Source organism: Gopherus evgoodei, chromosome 3, assembly GCF_007399415.2.
Source record: "Gopherus evgoodei ecotype Sinaloan lineage chromosome 3, rGopEvg1_v1.p, whole genome shotgun sequence".
NCBI lineage: Eukaryota > Metazoa > Chordata > Testudines > Testudinidae > Gopherus > Gopherus evgoodei.
The window spans coordinates 6,442,143-6,454,565 of record NC_044324.1 but is presented as its reverse complement, the minus strand read 5'-3'; the positions used below and the strand labels follow the sequence as shown (position 1 = coordinate 6,454,565).

Below are 12,423 nucleotides of genomic sequence, written 5' to 3'. Positions count from 1 at the left end.
AACATTCTCCATCACCGGTGAACATAAGGCCATTTGCTTGTTCCTCACCCATGCACAGTGCCTTTCCAAGAGAGAGGAATACCGGGACTGACAGCAGCTCCTTTGGACCCCTGAATGAGCAGAGTACAGCACATACCTATGTAAAGACACAAGAACACAAACCTTCTCTCCCCACAGGTCTTTCCAGGATTATTTATTTTGCAGGATGTTTAACCCTTTCTAGCCAGGCGTCACACCCCCAGCATGAGACTGGTGTGGAAGGGTGAAATCAGAGCTCCTGGAGACACTTTGAGGACATTCCAAGGTTGATATGAGCTGTGTTTACACTGAATTCTTTGAGGCCAAATGACCGAGGGGCACTTTGGCCCCAGCCAGAAACTCCATCCAGACTCTGTGAAACACTTCAGTGACTCCGGGGTGGGGTCTGGTCTACGTGTCGACTTAACATAGCCATTGATGTTCTTCAGCAAGTGCTTACTGTGGCGACATCGCGGCCCCCACTGTCTCCCCCCCAGTGCCAACCACCTCCCGCCACGTCTCCCCCGCCCGCCTCACCCCCCAGTGCCAACCCCCCCACCACATCACCCCCACCACGCCCCCTCAGCATCACTCCCCTGTGCCAACCCCCCATCTCCCCAGCCAAACGCCCCCCACTGCATCACCCCCTCCTGCCAAATGCCCCCCTGCATCACACAACCCCGTGCCAACCACCCCCTTGCATCGCGCCCCCAGAAACAACCCCCCCACATCACCCCCCGCCATGCCCCCCCAGCATCACTCCCCTGTGCCAACCGCCCCACATTACCCCAGTGCCAACCCCCCTGCATCACACCCCCAGAGCCACCCCCCCGCCACATCACCCCCCGCCATGCCCCCCCAGCATCACTCCCCTGTGCCAACCCCCCCACATTACCCCAGTGCCAACCCCCCTGCATCACACCCCCAGAGCCAACCCCCCCGCCACATCACCCCCCGCCATGCCCCCCAGCATCACTCCCCTGTGCCAACCCCCCACATCACCCCATGCCATGCCCCCCCTGCATCACTCCCCTGTGCCAACCCCCCACATCACCCCATGCCATGCCCCCCCTGCATCACACCCCCAGAGCCAACCCCCCCACATCACTCCCCTGTGCCAACCCCCCCACATCACCCCCCGCCACGCCCCCCCCCCGCATCTCCCCCAGAGCCAACCCCCTCAGCAGATCACCCCTGCCACGCCCCCCCGCATCACTCCCCTGTGCCAACCCCCCACATCACCCCATGCCATGCCCCCCCTGCATCACTCCCCTGTGCCAACCCCCCACATCACCCCATGCCATGCCCCCCCTGCATCACACCCCCAGAGCCAACCCCCCCACATCACTCCCCTGTGCCAACCCCCCCACATCACCCCCCGCCACGCCCCCCCCCGCATCTCCCCCAGAGCCAACCCCCTCAGCAGATCACCCCTGCCACGCCCCCCCGCATCACTCCCCTGTGCCAACCCCCCCCACCACGCCCCCCTACATCACCCCAGTGCCAACCCCCCAGCATCACACCCCCAGAGCCAACCCCCCCACATCACCCCCCGCCAGGCCCCCCCGCATCACACAATCTCTTGTCCCCCCCCCGCCAGGGGGCGACATCCCCGCACCACGCCCGCTCTCTGGCCCGTAGGCCCCGCCCCGCGGGGTGACGTGGCGGCGCAGTCCCATGACCCCGCGCGCGCGGAGCGGCCCGGCCCCGCCCGGCGATGCTGTCCCGGCTGCTCCGCGAGCACCAGGCCAGGCAGAGCGAGCGCAGGGAGCAGCAAGGTGAGAGCCCGGGGGGCCGTCAGGCGTCTCCATGGCAACCTGCCCCGGCCGGGTTCCTATTGGTCCGCGCGGCCGTCACTCGGGACCCGCCGGCCCGCGTCGCGCCAGGCCTCCGGGGCGCCATGGCCCTGCGCGATGACGTCACACGTGACATCACCCTTCGGGCGGCCGGCCTGCCCCAGGGCTTGGTGGCCCCGCTACTCTTCTCGTGACGTCATAGCCTGACGTCACCCCGCGAGGGCGGCCGTGGCCCCGCTGGTGTCGCTCAGCCCCTTGCACCCCCCGGTTCGGTGGGGAAACTGAGGCACAGAGCGGGGGAGCCGCTCGCAGTGGCCGAGCTGGAATCGGAGCCCAGGGTCCTGACCCCCCCCCCGGCGGGACGGAGCCTGAGCTCCTGGGCTGGCCGGGACCTCGGGGGTCCAGTCCCACCCCCGCCAATCACCAGCCAGGGCTGGGGCAGGCCGGAGACCCCAGCACCCCCCTCGGGAGCCCATCCCAGGGCTCCACCGCCCTCCAGATACCAGCCTGGGCCTGCCCCACTGCAGCTGAGACCATCCCGCCTGGTTCTGTCACTGCCCCCGAGACCTGTCCCACTGCAACCCAGACCATCGCGCCTTCTTCTGTCACTGCCCCCGAGACCTGTCCCACTGCAACCCAGACCATGGCGCCTGGTTCTGTCACTACCCCCGAGGCCTGCCCCACTGCAACCCAGACCATCGCGTCTTCTTCTGTCACTGCCCCCGAGACCTGCCCCACTGCAACCCAGACCATCGCGCCTGGTTCTGTCACTGCCCCCGAGACCTGCCCCACTGCAACCCAGACCATCGCGCCTTCTTCTGTCACTGCCCCCGAGACCTGCCCCACTGCAACCCAGACCATCGCGCCTGGTTCTGTCACTGCCCCCGAGACCTGCCCCACTGCAACCCAGACCATCGCGCCTGGTTCTGTCATTGCCCCCGAGACCTGCCCCACTGCAACCCAGACCATCGCGCCTGGTTCTGTCACTGCCCCCGAGACCTGCCCCACTGCAACCCAGACCATCGCGCCTGGTTCTGTCACTGCCCCCGAGACCTGCCCCACTGCAACCCAGACCATCGCGCCTGGTTCTGTCATTGCCCCCGAGACCTGCCCCACTGCAACCCAGACCATCGCGCCTGGTTCTGTCATTGCCCCCGAGACCTGCCCCACTGCAACCCAGACCATCGCGCCTGGTTCTGTCACTGCCCCCCGAGACCTGCCCCACTGCAGCCGAGACCATCGCGCCTGGTTCTGTCACTGCCCCCGAGACCTGCCCCACTGCAACCCAGACCATCGCGCCTGGTTCTGTCACTGCCCCCCGAGACCTGCCCCACTGCAACCCAGACCATCGCGCCTGGTTCTGTCACTGCCCCCCGAGACCTGCCCCACTGCAACCCAGACCATCGCGCCTGGTTCTCTCACTGCCCCCCGAGACCTGCCCCACTGCAACCCAGACCATCGCGCCTGGTTCTGTCACTGCCCCCCGAGACCTGCCCCACTGCAACCCAGACCATCGCGCCTGGTTCTGTCACTGCCCCCCGAGACCTGCCCCACTGCAACCCAGACCATCGCGCCTGGTTCTGTCACTGCCCCCTGAAACCTGCCCCACTGCAGCTGAGACCATCGCTCCTGGTTCTGTCACTGCCCCCGAGACCTGCCCCACTGCAGCTGAGACCATCGCGCCTGGTTCTGTCACTGCCCCCCGAGACCTGCCCCACTGCAGCTGAGACCATCGCGCCTGGTTCTGTCACTGCCCCCCGAGACCTGCCCCACTGCAACCAAGACCATCGCGCCTGGTTCTGTCACTGCCCCCCGAGACCTGCCCCACTGCAACCCAGACCATCGCGCCTGGTTCTGTCACTGCCCCCCGAGACCTGCCCCACTGCAACCCAGACCATCGCGCCTGGTTCTCTCACTGCCCCCCGAGACCTGCCCCACTGCAACCCAGACCATCGCGCCTGGTTCTCTCACTGCCCCCGAGACCTGCCCCACTGCAACCCAGACCATCGCGCCTGGTTCTGTCACTGCCCCCCGAGACCTGCCCCACTGCAACCCAGACCATCGCGCCTGGTTCTGTCACTGCCCCCGAGACCTGCCCCACTGCAGCTGAGACCATCGCGCCTGGTTCTGTCACTGCCCCCGAGACCTGCCCCACTGCAACCCAGACCATCGCGCCTGGTTCTGTCACTGCCCCCAAGACCTGCCCCACTGCAGCTGAGACCATCGCGCCTGGTTCTGTCACTGCCCCCGAGACCTGCCCCACTGCAACCCAGACCATCGCGCCTGGTTCTGTCACTGCCCCCCGAGACCTGCCCCACTGCAACCCAGACCATCGCGCCTTCTTCTGTCACTGCCCCCGAGACCTGCCCCACTGCAACCCAGACCATCGCGCCTGGTTCTCTCACTGCCTCCCGAGACCTGCCCCACTGCAACCCAGACCATGGCGCCTGGTTCTGTCACTGCCCCCAAGACCTGCCCCACTGCAGCTGAGACCATCGCGCCTGGTTCTGTCACTGCCCCCGAGACCTGCCCCACTGCAACCCAGACCATCGCGCCTGGTTCTGTCACTGCCCCCCGAGACCTGCCTCACTGCAACCCAGACCATCGCGCCTGGTTCTGTCACTGCCCCCCGAGACCTGCCCCCCTGCAACCCAGACCATCGCGCCTGGTTCTCTCACTGCCCCCGAGACCTGCCCCACTGCAACCCAGACCATCGCGCGTGGTTCTGTCACTGCCCCCCGAGACCTGCCCCACTGCAACCCAGGCCATCGCGCCTGGATCCGTCACTGCCCCCCGAGACCTGCCCCACTGCAACCCAGACCATCGCGCCTGGTTCTGTCCCTGCCCCCGAGACCTGCCCCACTGCAACCCAGACCATCGCGCCTGGCTCTGTCACTGCCCCCGAGACCTGCCCCACTGCAACCTGAGACCATCGCGCCTGGTTCTGTCACTGCCCCCGGGACCTGCCCCACTGCAACCCAGACCATCGCTCCTGGATCCGTCACTGCCCCCCGAGACCTGCCCCACTGCAACCCAGACCATCGCGCCTGGTTCTGTCCCTGCCCCCGAGACCTGCCCCACTGCAACCCAGACCATCGCGCCTGGTTTTGTCACTGCCCCCCGAGACCTGCCCCACTACAACCCAGACCATCGCGCCTGGTTCTGTCACTGCCCCCCGAGACCTGCCCCACTGCAACCCAGACCATCGCGCCTGGTTCTGTCCCTGCCCCCGAGACCTGCCCCACTGCAACCCAGACCATCGCGCCTGGTTCTGTCACTGCCCCCCGAAACCTGCCCCACTGCAACCTGAGACCATCGCGCCTGGTTCTGTCACTGCCCCCCGAGACCTGCCCCCCTGCAACCCAGACCATCGCGCGTGGTTCTGTCACTGCCCCCCGAGACCTGCCCCACTGCAGCTGAGACCATCGCGCCTGGTTCTCTCACTGCCCCCGAGACCTGCCCCACTGCAACCCAGACCATCGCGCCTGGTTCTGTCACTGCCCCCCGAAACCTGCCCCACTGCAACCCAGATCATCCGCGCCTGGTTCTGTCACTGCCCCCCGAGACCTGCCCCACTGCAACCCAGACCATCGCGCCTGGATCTCTCACTGCCTCCCGAGACCTGCCCCACTGCAACCCAGACCATCGCGCCTGGTTCTCTCACTGCCCCCGAGACCTGCCCCCCTGCAACCCAGACCATCGCGCCTGGTTCTCTCACTGCCCCCGAAACCTGCCCCCCTGCAACCCAGATCATCCGCGCCTGGTTCTGTCACTGCCCCCGAGACCTGCCCCACTGCAACCTGAGACCATCGCGCCTGGTTCTGTCACTGCTCCCAGAGACCTGCCCCACTGCAACCCAGACCATCGCGCCTGGTTCTGTCACTGCCCCTGAGAACAGACGTCCTCCAGCCTCTTTGGAACCCCCCGTCAGGTAGTTGAATGCAGCTATCGAATCCCCCCCTCACAATTCTCTTCTCCAAACTAAACAATCCCAGATCCCTCAGCCTCTCCTCTTAACTCGTGTGCCCCAGCCCCTGAGCATTTTTGTTGCCCTCTATTTGTCCACATCTCTAGTGAGGGGACCAAAACTGGACACGATACTTCAGATGTGGCCTCACCAGTGCCATATAGAGGGGAATAATCACGTCCCTCCATCTGCTGGCAGCGCTCCTGCTAATGCAGCCCAATATGCTGTTGGCCTTCTTGGCAAGGAGGGCCCACTGCTGACTCATGTCCAGCTTCTCGGCCACTGTAACTCCCGGGGCCCTTTCTGCAGAACTGCCCCTTAGCCAGTCGGTCCCCAGCCTGTAGCAGCTCCAAGGAGTCCTGGTGTAACGCCAACAGCCGCCGGTCGGCAGCGGGTAGAATCGAACCTGGGCCCTCTGGAGGTTAGTGCATGATCTAAAAGGCAGCTGGCTGTTAGCTCGGGCTGTAGAGCAGACTCCCATTTGCTCTCTCGTGGCGTCAGTGCAGAACAGCACAGCCAGGAGGTGTGTGGGTTACACTGTCCCCGGTCCAGCTGCTGTAACCCCTAGACTCTGCTGGCCTCCCAGAGCCGGGGGTAGAATCTAGGAGTCCTGGCTCCCATCCCTCCCCCGGACTAACGCCAGATCCTGCCCTCTAGCGCTGTACAAATACCTCATCATTGCCTGAGCTTTGACAGCGTTTCCCAGGCCACGCAGACACCTCCAAGGACGTCCCAGAGCCCCCTGGTTCTGCTGAGCGCCTGGGCTGGGGGACGTGTCAGCTGCTCACGAAGATCAGCCGTGCTCGTGCTTGTCTCCGGGACCCCCTGCCATTGCACGAGCTGGTCTGCACGGCCGCGCCGCCGGGATCAGTGCTGGCGGGGCGACGTCTGTAAAGGGGCAGTCGCTTTGCTCCTCCCCGGTACAAACTCGTGCCTTTCCCTTGCAGAGCGGAGACGGCGAGAGGCCATTGCTGCAGCCACGTGCCTGACCGAGGCCCTGACGGATCACCTGAACGTTGGGTGAGTGGCCGAGCCGCTCAGCAGCGTTGGGAAAAGCAGGTCCTGCCTGGCACGTGGTGACGGGCGTTTCCCCGCGGCTTCCCCAGGGCTGGGCTGGGATTTCCAGAGGGAGCAGCATGGCGACTGAACTGCCCCCGGCCCATAGGCTTAGTCCCTGTGGGGGCAGGGGGCAGCCTGGCTCTGCAGACGTAGAGGGGAGGCCAGTGGCAGCCCAGCACCTTCCACTGTCCCATGGTCCCGCTGCGAGGGAGGCTCCGGCACCGGCACCGGCACCGGCGTGGCTGCCTGCTTAAAGTGCCCGGGGCCACGGAACGGCCACACCTTGATTCAGTAGCTTCCCTGCTCTTTTTAGCAGGAGAGCCCCATTGCGGCAGGAGGCGCGCTGCCCTCGCAGCCTGTTAATGGGGTACGAAACCTTTCGTCCAGGCTGGGCCCACCCAGGCGGGCACCAGCCACAAGTAGTTACTGTTTGACGGCTGTTCAGTGGCCTGAATGTCATGAGTTTGGAGGCCTCAGACCACAGCCAGGTGGGGATAGCGAGGTGCTTTTGGGGAGTGGCCCCTTCACATCACTGACTGGGGTCCAGTCGCCCTCTCCCCCCAGGGGAGAGGGAGGCTGGTTGGCTGGGGGCAGGGCCTGTGGTCTCCAGGGCTCCGAATCCTGCACCTCTCACTGAAATTCATGGTCAGGGTTTGCGGCCCAGGCGAGTGGCCGGGTCCTGCCTTGTGTGTGGCTCAGGGGCCTATCGCCCGGGGCTCTGCCTGGCCCCCCTTGGTGCTAGCTGGGGCTGTGTGAGTAAAGCCTGTGTAATCCTCTGAAAACTGTAACCAGCAAAGACTCCTCAGTGCCCCCTGACTGGGACAGCTCCCTGCCCAAGATCCTGCTCCCCTGGCTGCGGGAAGCGGCTCGGCAGAGGGGATGTTGCGGACGGGTTCTGGGCTGCAGCTCTGCTAATCGGGCAGCGAGCGCTGCGTCAGGAAGGCAGCTGGATCCTGGGCAGCTGGCTGTTCCCTCCCTGGGCACCCGCCCAGCCAGGGGCTGCTCCCTCCATGGGCATCCGTCCAGGGGCCTCTCCCGCAGGGCTGCTCATGGCTGGGAAATGGCCCCTGGTTCCCTCCCGGCCAAGGCCTGGAAGGGTTGGGTTGCAAAGGCTTTGGGCAGCGTCGTGTTGCAGGTCCCCGGTGGGCGCCGAGAGGCAGCAGGGCTCTCCTCCTTCGCTGCCAGGCAGGCAGCCCCTTATCCAAGCACCCGCCGCCTTCCGGGGTGGGCTGGACTCACTGGCTGCAGCGCAGGGCTGAGGAGCCGGGGCCCCGCTGCCCCTTGGGCTCTGGGCGTTACCTGGCCCCGGGGAGCCTCCTGCCACACGGGCTTGACTCCTCCGCAGGGGGCTCTGTCTGTTCCGGCTCCCTGGCCGAGCCAGCTCTGTTCTTAGCCCCTGGGGAAAATAACCCATCTGAGCTGGGTCGGGCACGCCAGCCGCCGTGCCTGTGACGGGCACGCAGCCCCCGCTGGCAGCCCCCGCTGGCAGCCCCTGGGGAAGGGAATCTCCGTCTCTGGCGCGAAACGAACATGCTGGGTCTCAGGCCTGTTCTCGATGGCGCCCCCTGGTCGTGGTCCCAGCAGAGAGGCCGAAGCACCCCTGGGGAGCTGCAGAGGCAGTGGGGCTAGTGGCTGAAGGAGGGCGGCTAGGAGGTAGGACTCCTGGGTCCCTCTCCTGTGCCTGCATTCCCTGCCTGGCAATGAGCCGGTGCCGGCACCCTGCCAGGCTGCGAGGGTGCCTGCCCTGCCGCCCATACCATGTGCAAGGAAGCTGGCCTGGCCCAGCCCCCATGCCTTCCTCAGGCCCGCGCCCCATGGCCCACACCCCGGATCTCAGTGCCTGGCACACCCCCTCCTGCTGTAGGGCCAGATCCCTCCCCCCTCCAGGAGCCCCATGTGCAGCCCGGCCTGATGAGAACCAGATGCTCCCAGGGCCTGGTAATGGGTCCCAGATGCTGCGGAGCCGCTGAGCTGCTCTGGCTTGGGAACTTCCCCAGCCAGAGACTCCCAGCGCTTGTCTCCGCCCCCACTCCGGGGCGTGCTCCCCCGGGGCCTGCCCCGGCCCGGGCCCCGGCTCCTGGCGCTGAAGGGGGCGACACGGAGATGCAGGGGGCATGTCCCTGAGGGGGCGGCTGGCCGGGGGCTGGCTGATCGCCCTCCTCCCCTGCCCAGGGTGGCCCAGGCCTACGTGAACCAGAGGAAGCTGGACCATGAGGTGAAGATGCTGCAGATCCAAGCTGCCCAGTTTGCCAAGCAGACAGGCCAGTGGATCAGCATGGTGGAGAACTTCAACCAGGCGCTCAAGGTCAGTGTGCCCCGGGACGCCCTTGGGGGGTGGATCTCCTGCCCGGCTGCCCCCCGCCCTGCCCCAAGGGCAGAGACAGGAATGCCAGGCAGGTGCCCTCCCACCTCCAGCCCAGGGCTGGGAAAGGGCCCCCAGAGAGTCTCGAGGGAAAGCAAACCTCTCTGCTGGTGGGAGGGGGCTCGGATTTCCCTGGGGCCCTCGGCCATGAAGCAGGGGGAGGGCACCATGGGGGGGGAGGCAGCTGGTTGGTGCTGGCTTCTGTTGACACAGGCCTGGGCCCCCATCACGCTGGCATGGGCACCACCCCGGCCCTCTCCCACGCTCTCGGTTCAGAGCCGTTTGTTCAGGGCTTCGTCTCCCTCCGGCCTCCCCACAGCAGTAGCTCCAGGGCAGAGAATCGGCCCTTTGAGCCTGGCTTGGCCGGAGCCCTCAGAGCCGCCTTGTGCCCGCAGGCGTGGGGGGCGGCGGGACGGTGCTTCTCGCTGCAGAGTCAAAGCCGCCCAACGCACCCCCTGCTGGCACCCAACTCCTCCCCCTTCGCCCACCCAGCGGGCTGGCATGGCCGAGCGCCCAGCACCCCCCTCCCGGCCTCACCCACCTGCAGCCTCAGCGCCAGACATACCGTCTGCCTGGCGTGGGGGGTGCTGGCAACGCCGGGAGTGTTCCCTCCTGGTCCTGCCTACACTGGCTCCGGGGCCCCTGCACCACTGCGCACTGGTGCAATGAGTGGAGCAGCCTCAGCTGCCCAGGTGCAAGGAATGGATGGTTCAGCGCGACGGGCACTATGCACTCAGAAGGCACTCAACTGGGCTAGCGGGGGCTGCGGGTCGGGAGTGAGGGGCACCGGCAGAGCTGGGCTAGCAGGGGCTGTGGGTCAGGAGTGAGGGGCACCGGCAGAGCTGGGCTAGCAGGGGCTGCGGGTCGAGAGTGAGGGGCACCGGCAGAGTTGGGCTAGCAGGGGCTGCGGGTCGGGAGTGAGGGGCACCGGCAGGGCTGGGGGTCAGGAGTGAGGGGCACCGGCAGGGCTAGGGGTCAGGAGTGAGGGGCACCAGCTGGGCTGGGGGTCAGGAGTGAGGGGCACCAGCAGGGCTGGGCTAGCAGGGGCTGTGGGTCGGGAGTGAGGGGCACCGGCAGGGCTAGGGGTCAGGAGTGAGGGGCACCAGCAGGGCTGGGGGTCAGGATTGAGGGGCACCGGCAGGGCTGGGCTAGCAGGGGCTACGGGTCGGGAGTGAGGGGCACTGGCAGGGCTGGGCTAGCAGGGGCTACGGGTCGGGAGTGAGGGGCACCGGCAGCTCTGAGGGGAGCCCAGGGCTGGGCTAGCAGGGGCTGCAGGTCGGGAGTGAGGGGCACCGGCAGGGCTGGGCTGGGCTGGCAGGGGCTGCGGGTCGGGAGTGAGGGGCACCGGCAGGGCTGGGGGTCAGGAGTGAGGGGCACTGGCAGGGCTGGGGGTCAGGAGTGAGGGGCACTGGCAGGGCTGGGCTGGCAGGGGCTGCGGGTCGGGAGTGAGGGGCACCGGCAGGGCTGGGGGTCGGGAGTGAGGGGCACTGGCAGGGCTGCGGGTCGGGAGTGAGGGGCACCGGCAGGGCTGGGGGTCGGGAGTGAGGGGCACCGGCAGGGCTGCGGGTCGGGAGTGAGGGGCACTGGCAGGGCTGGGCTGGGCTGGGCTGGGCTGGCAGGGGCTGCGGGTCGGGAGTGAGGGGCACTGGCAGGGCTGCGGGTCGGGAGTGAGGGGCACCGGCAGGGCTGGGGGGTGACCCCGCTGTGGAGTCCCCCCCACGCTGGTCTCCGCGCTCCTGTGCACGGTGCTGAATGGGGAAAGGTGCCACCTGCTGGCCAGAGGGGAGAACTGTGCCTGGGCACATGCAGTGCAGCCCAGGGCGGGTGGGTCCTGGGGACCAGGGGCAGGGGCCAGGGGCCGGGCAGCAGCCGGCCCAGGCAGGGGGGTGTAGGGTGCTCGAGGGGACCCCCAGCCCCGCAGGCAGGGCCCTGACGCCTCCTCTGCCCGACAGGAGATTGGCGACGTGGAGAACTGGGCGCGCAGCATCGAGCTGGACATGCGGACCATCGCCACCGCCCTGGAGTACGTCTACAAGGGGCAGCTGCAGCCCTCCAGCTCCTGAGCCCCCGGCCGGCCAGAGCCCCCGCACCTCTGCCTGGCCGCCATGCTGAGCCGCCCGCAGGACACCCCTCGCCCTGCTGCGCCCGCCCGGCAGAAACAGTCAGCGGTTTGCCCCCTCGCCTGGGCCACGCCCATTGCCCGTGTTCCTGCCTTCAAGTCTCTGAGCCTCACCCCCGGGGAGAGGCCCCGTCCTGCCAGCCCGCGGGGGACCCCAGCCGCAGGCGCTTTGCTCTGACACTGGGGGCTGCTGGGTGGAGGCCCTGGAGCCTCTCACTGGCCTGCAGGTCGCCTGCCCCTGTGCTGAGCGGCTCGCAGCAGCGGGCTTGGGCAGAAGGCGGCTGGCTCGGGCAGGTGGGGGGTGAGATCCTGTCCCCACCCCGGGCTGGTGCTGCAGGGCGGCTTCGCTGGGGAATGGAATAAAATGCATCAGTTAAGCTGGAGCAGGCTGCGTGTCAGAGCCTCTGTAAGGGGGGAGCTGGGTGGTATGGGGAACCCAGGCTCTCCCAGCAGGAGGCGCTGTGGGGGGGTGGAGAAGGAGCACTGGCCAGGGGGTTCCCAGCAGGGGGTGCTGTGGGGGGGGCAGGAACGCCAGGGGTGAGTCCCAGCAGGGGGCGATGTGGGGGGGGGCAGAGCAGGAGGACTGGCCCGGGGGGGGCTCAGAGCAGGGGGCACTGTGGGGGGCGGGGCAGGAGCGCTGGCCGGAGGGTTCCCAGCAGCGAGCACAGGGGGGGCAGGAGGACTGGGTGAGGGGGTTCCCACCAGGGGGTGATGTGATGGGGGCAGGGCAGGAGTGCTGGCCCGGGGGTGGGTCCCAGCAGGGGGCGCTGTGGGGGCGGGGCAGGAGCACTGGCCGGGGGGTCCCAGCAGGGGGTGCTGTGGGGGCGGGGCAGGAGCGCTGGCCGGGGGGTCCCAGCAGGGGGTGCTGTGGGGGCGGGGCAGGAGCGCTGGCCGGGGGGTCCCAGCAGGGGGTGCTGTCGGGTGGGGCAGGAGCGCTGGCCGGGGGGGGTGGGTCCCAGCAGGGGGCGCTGTGGGGGTGGGGCAGGAGCACTGGCCAGGGGGTCCCAGCAGGGGTGCTGTGGGGGGGGCAGGAGCACTGGTCGGGGGGTCCCAGCAGGGGGCGCTGTGGGGGGCAGGGCAGGAGCGCTGGCCGGGGGGTCCC

At 67.8% G+C, this 12,423-nt stretch overlaps 1 protein-coding gene across 1 annotated transcript; it reads left to right on the top strand.

Annotated features, from left to right (window-relative positions):
• The first annotated feature begins 1,696 nt into the window (after positions 1-1,696).
• On the top strand, positions 1,697-11,704 carry BLOC1S1 (biogenesis of lysosomal organelles complex 1 subunit 1). The gene is made up of 4 exons (XM_030554840.1): positions 1,697-1,796; positions 6,729-6,801; positions 9,013-9,145; positions 11,155-11,704. Exons 1-4 carry the CDS (start codon positions 1,736-1,738, stop codon positions 11,263-11,265), a joined length of 378 nt encoding a protein of 125 aa, XP_030410700.1. The 5' UTR covers positions 1,697-1,735; the 3' UTR covers positions 11,266-11,704.
• The last annotated feature ends 719 nt before the right edge of the window (positions 11,705-12,423 follow it).

Coding starts and splice junctions, on each gene's coding strand:
- BLOC1S1 (XM_030554840.1), top strand. CDS start 1,736: ATGCTGTCCCGGCTGCTCCGCGAGCACCAGGCCAGGCAGAGCGAGCGC. Junction 1,797..6,728: donor CGAGCGCAGGGAGCAGCAAG/GTGAGAGCCCGG, acceptor TTTCCCTTGCAG/AGCGGAGACGGCGAGAGGCC. Junction 6,802..9,012: donor ACGGATCACCTGAACGTTGG/GTGAGTGGCCGA, acceptor TCCCCTGCCCAG/GGTGGCCCAGGCCTACGTGA.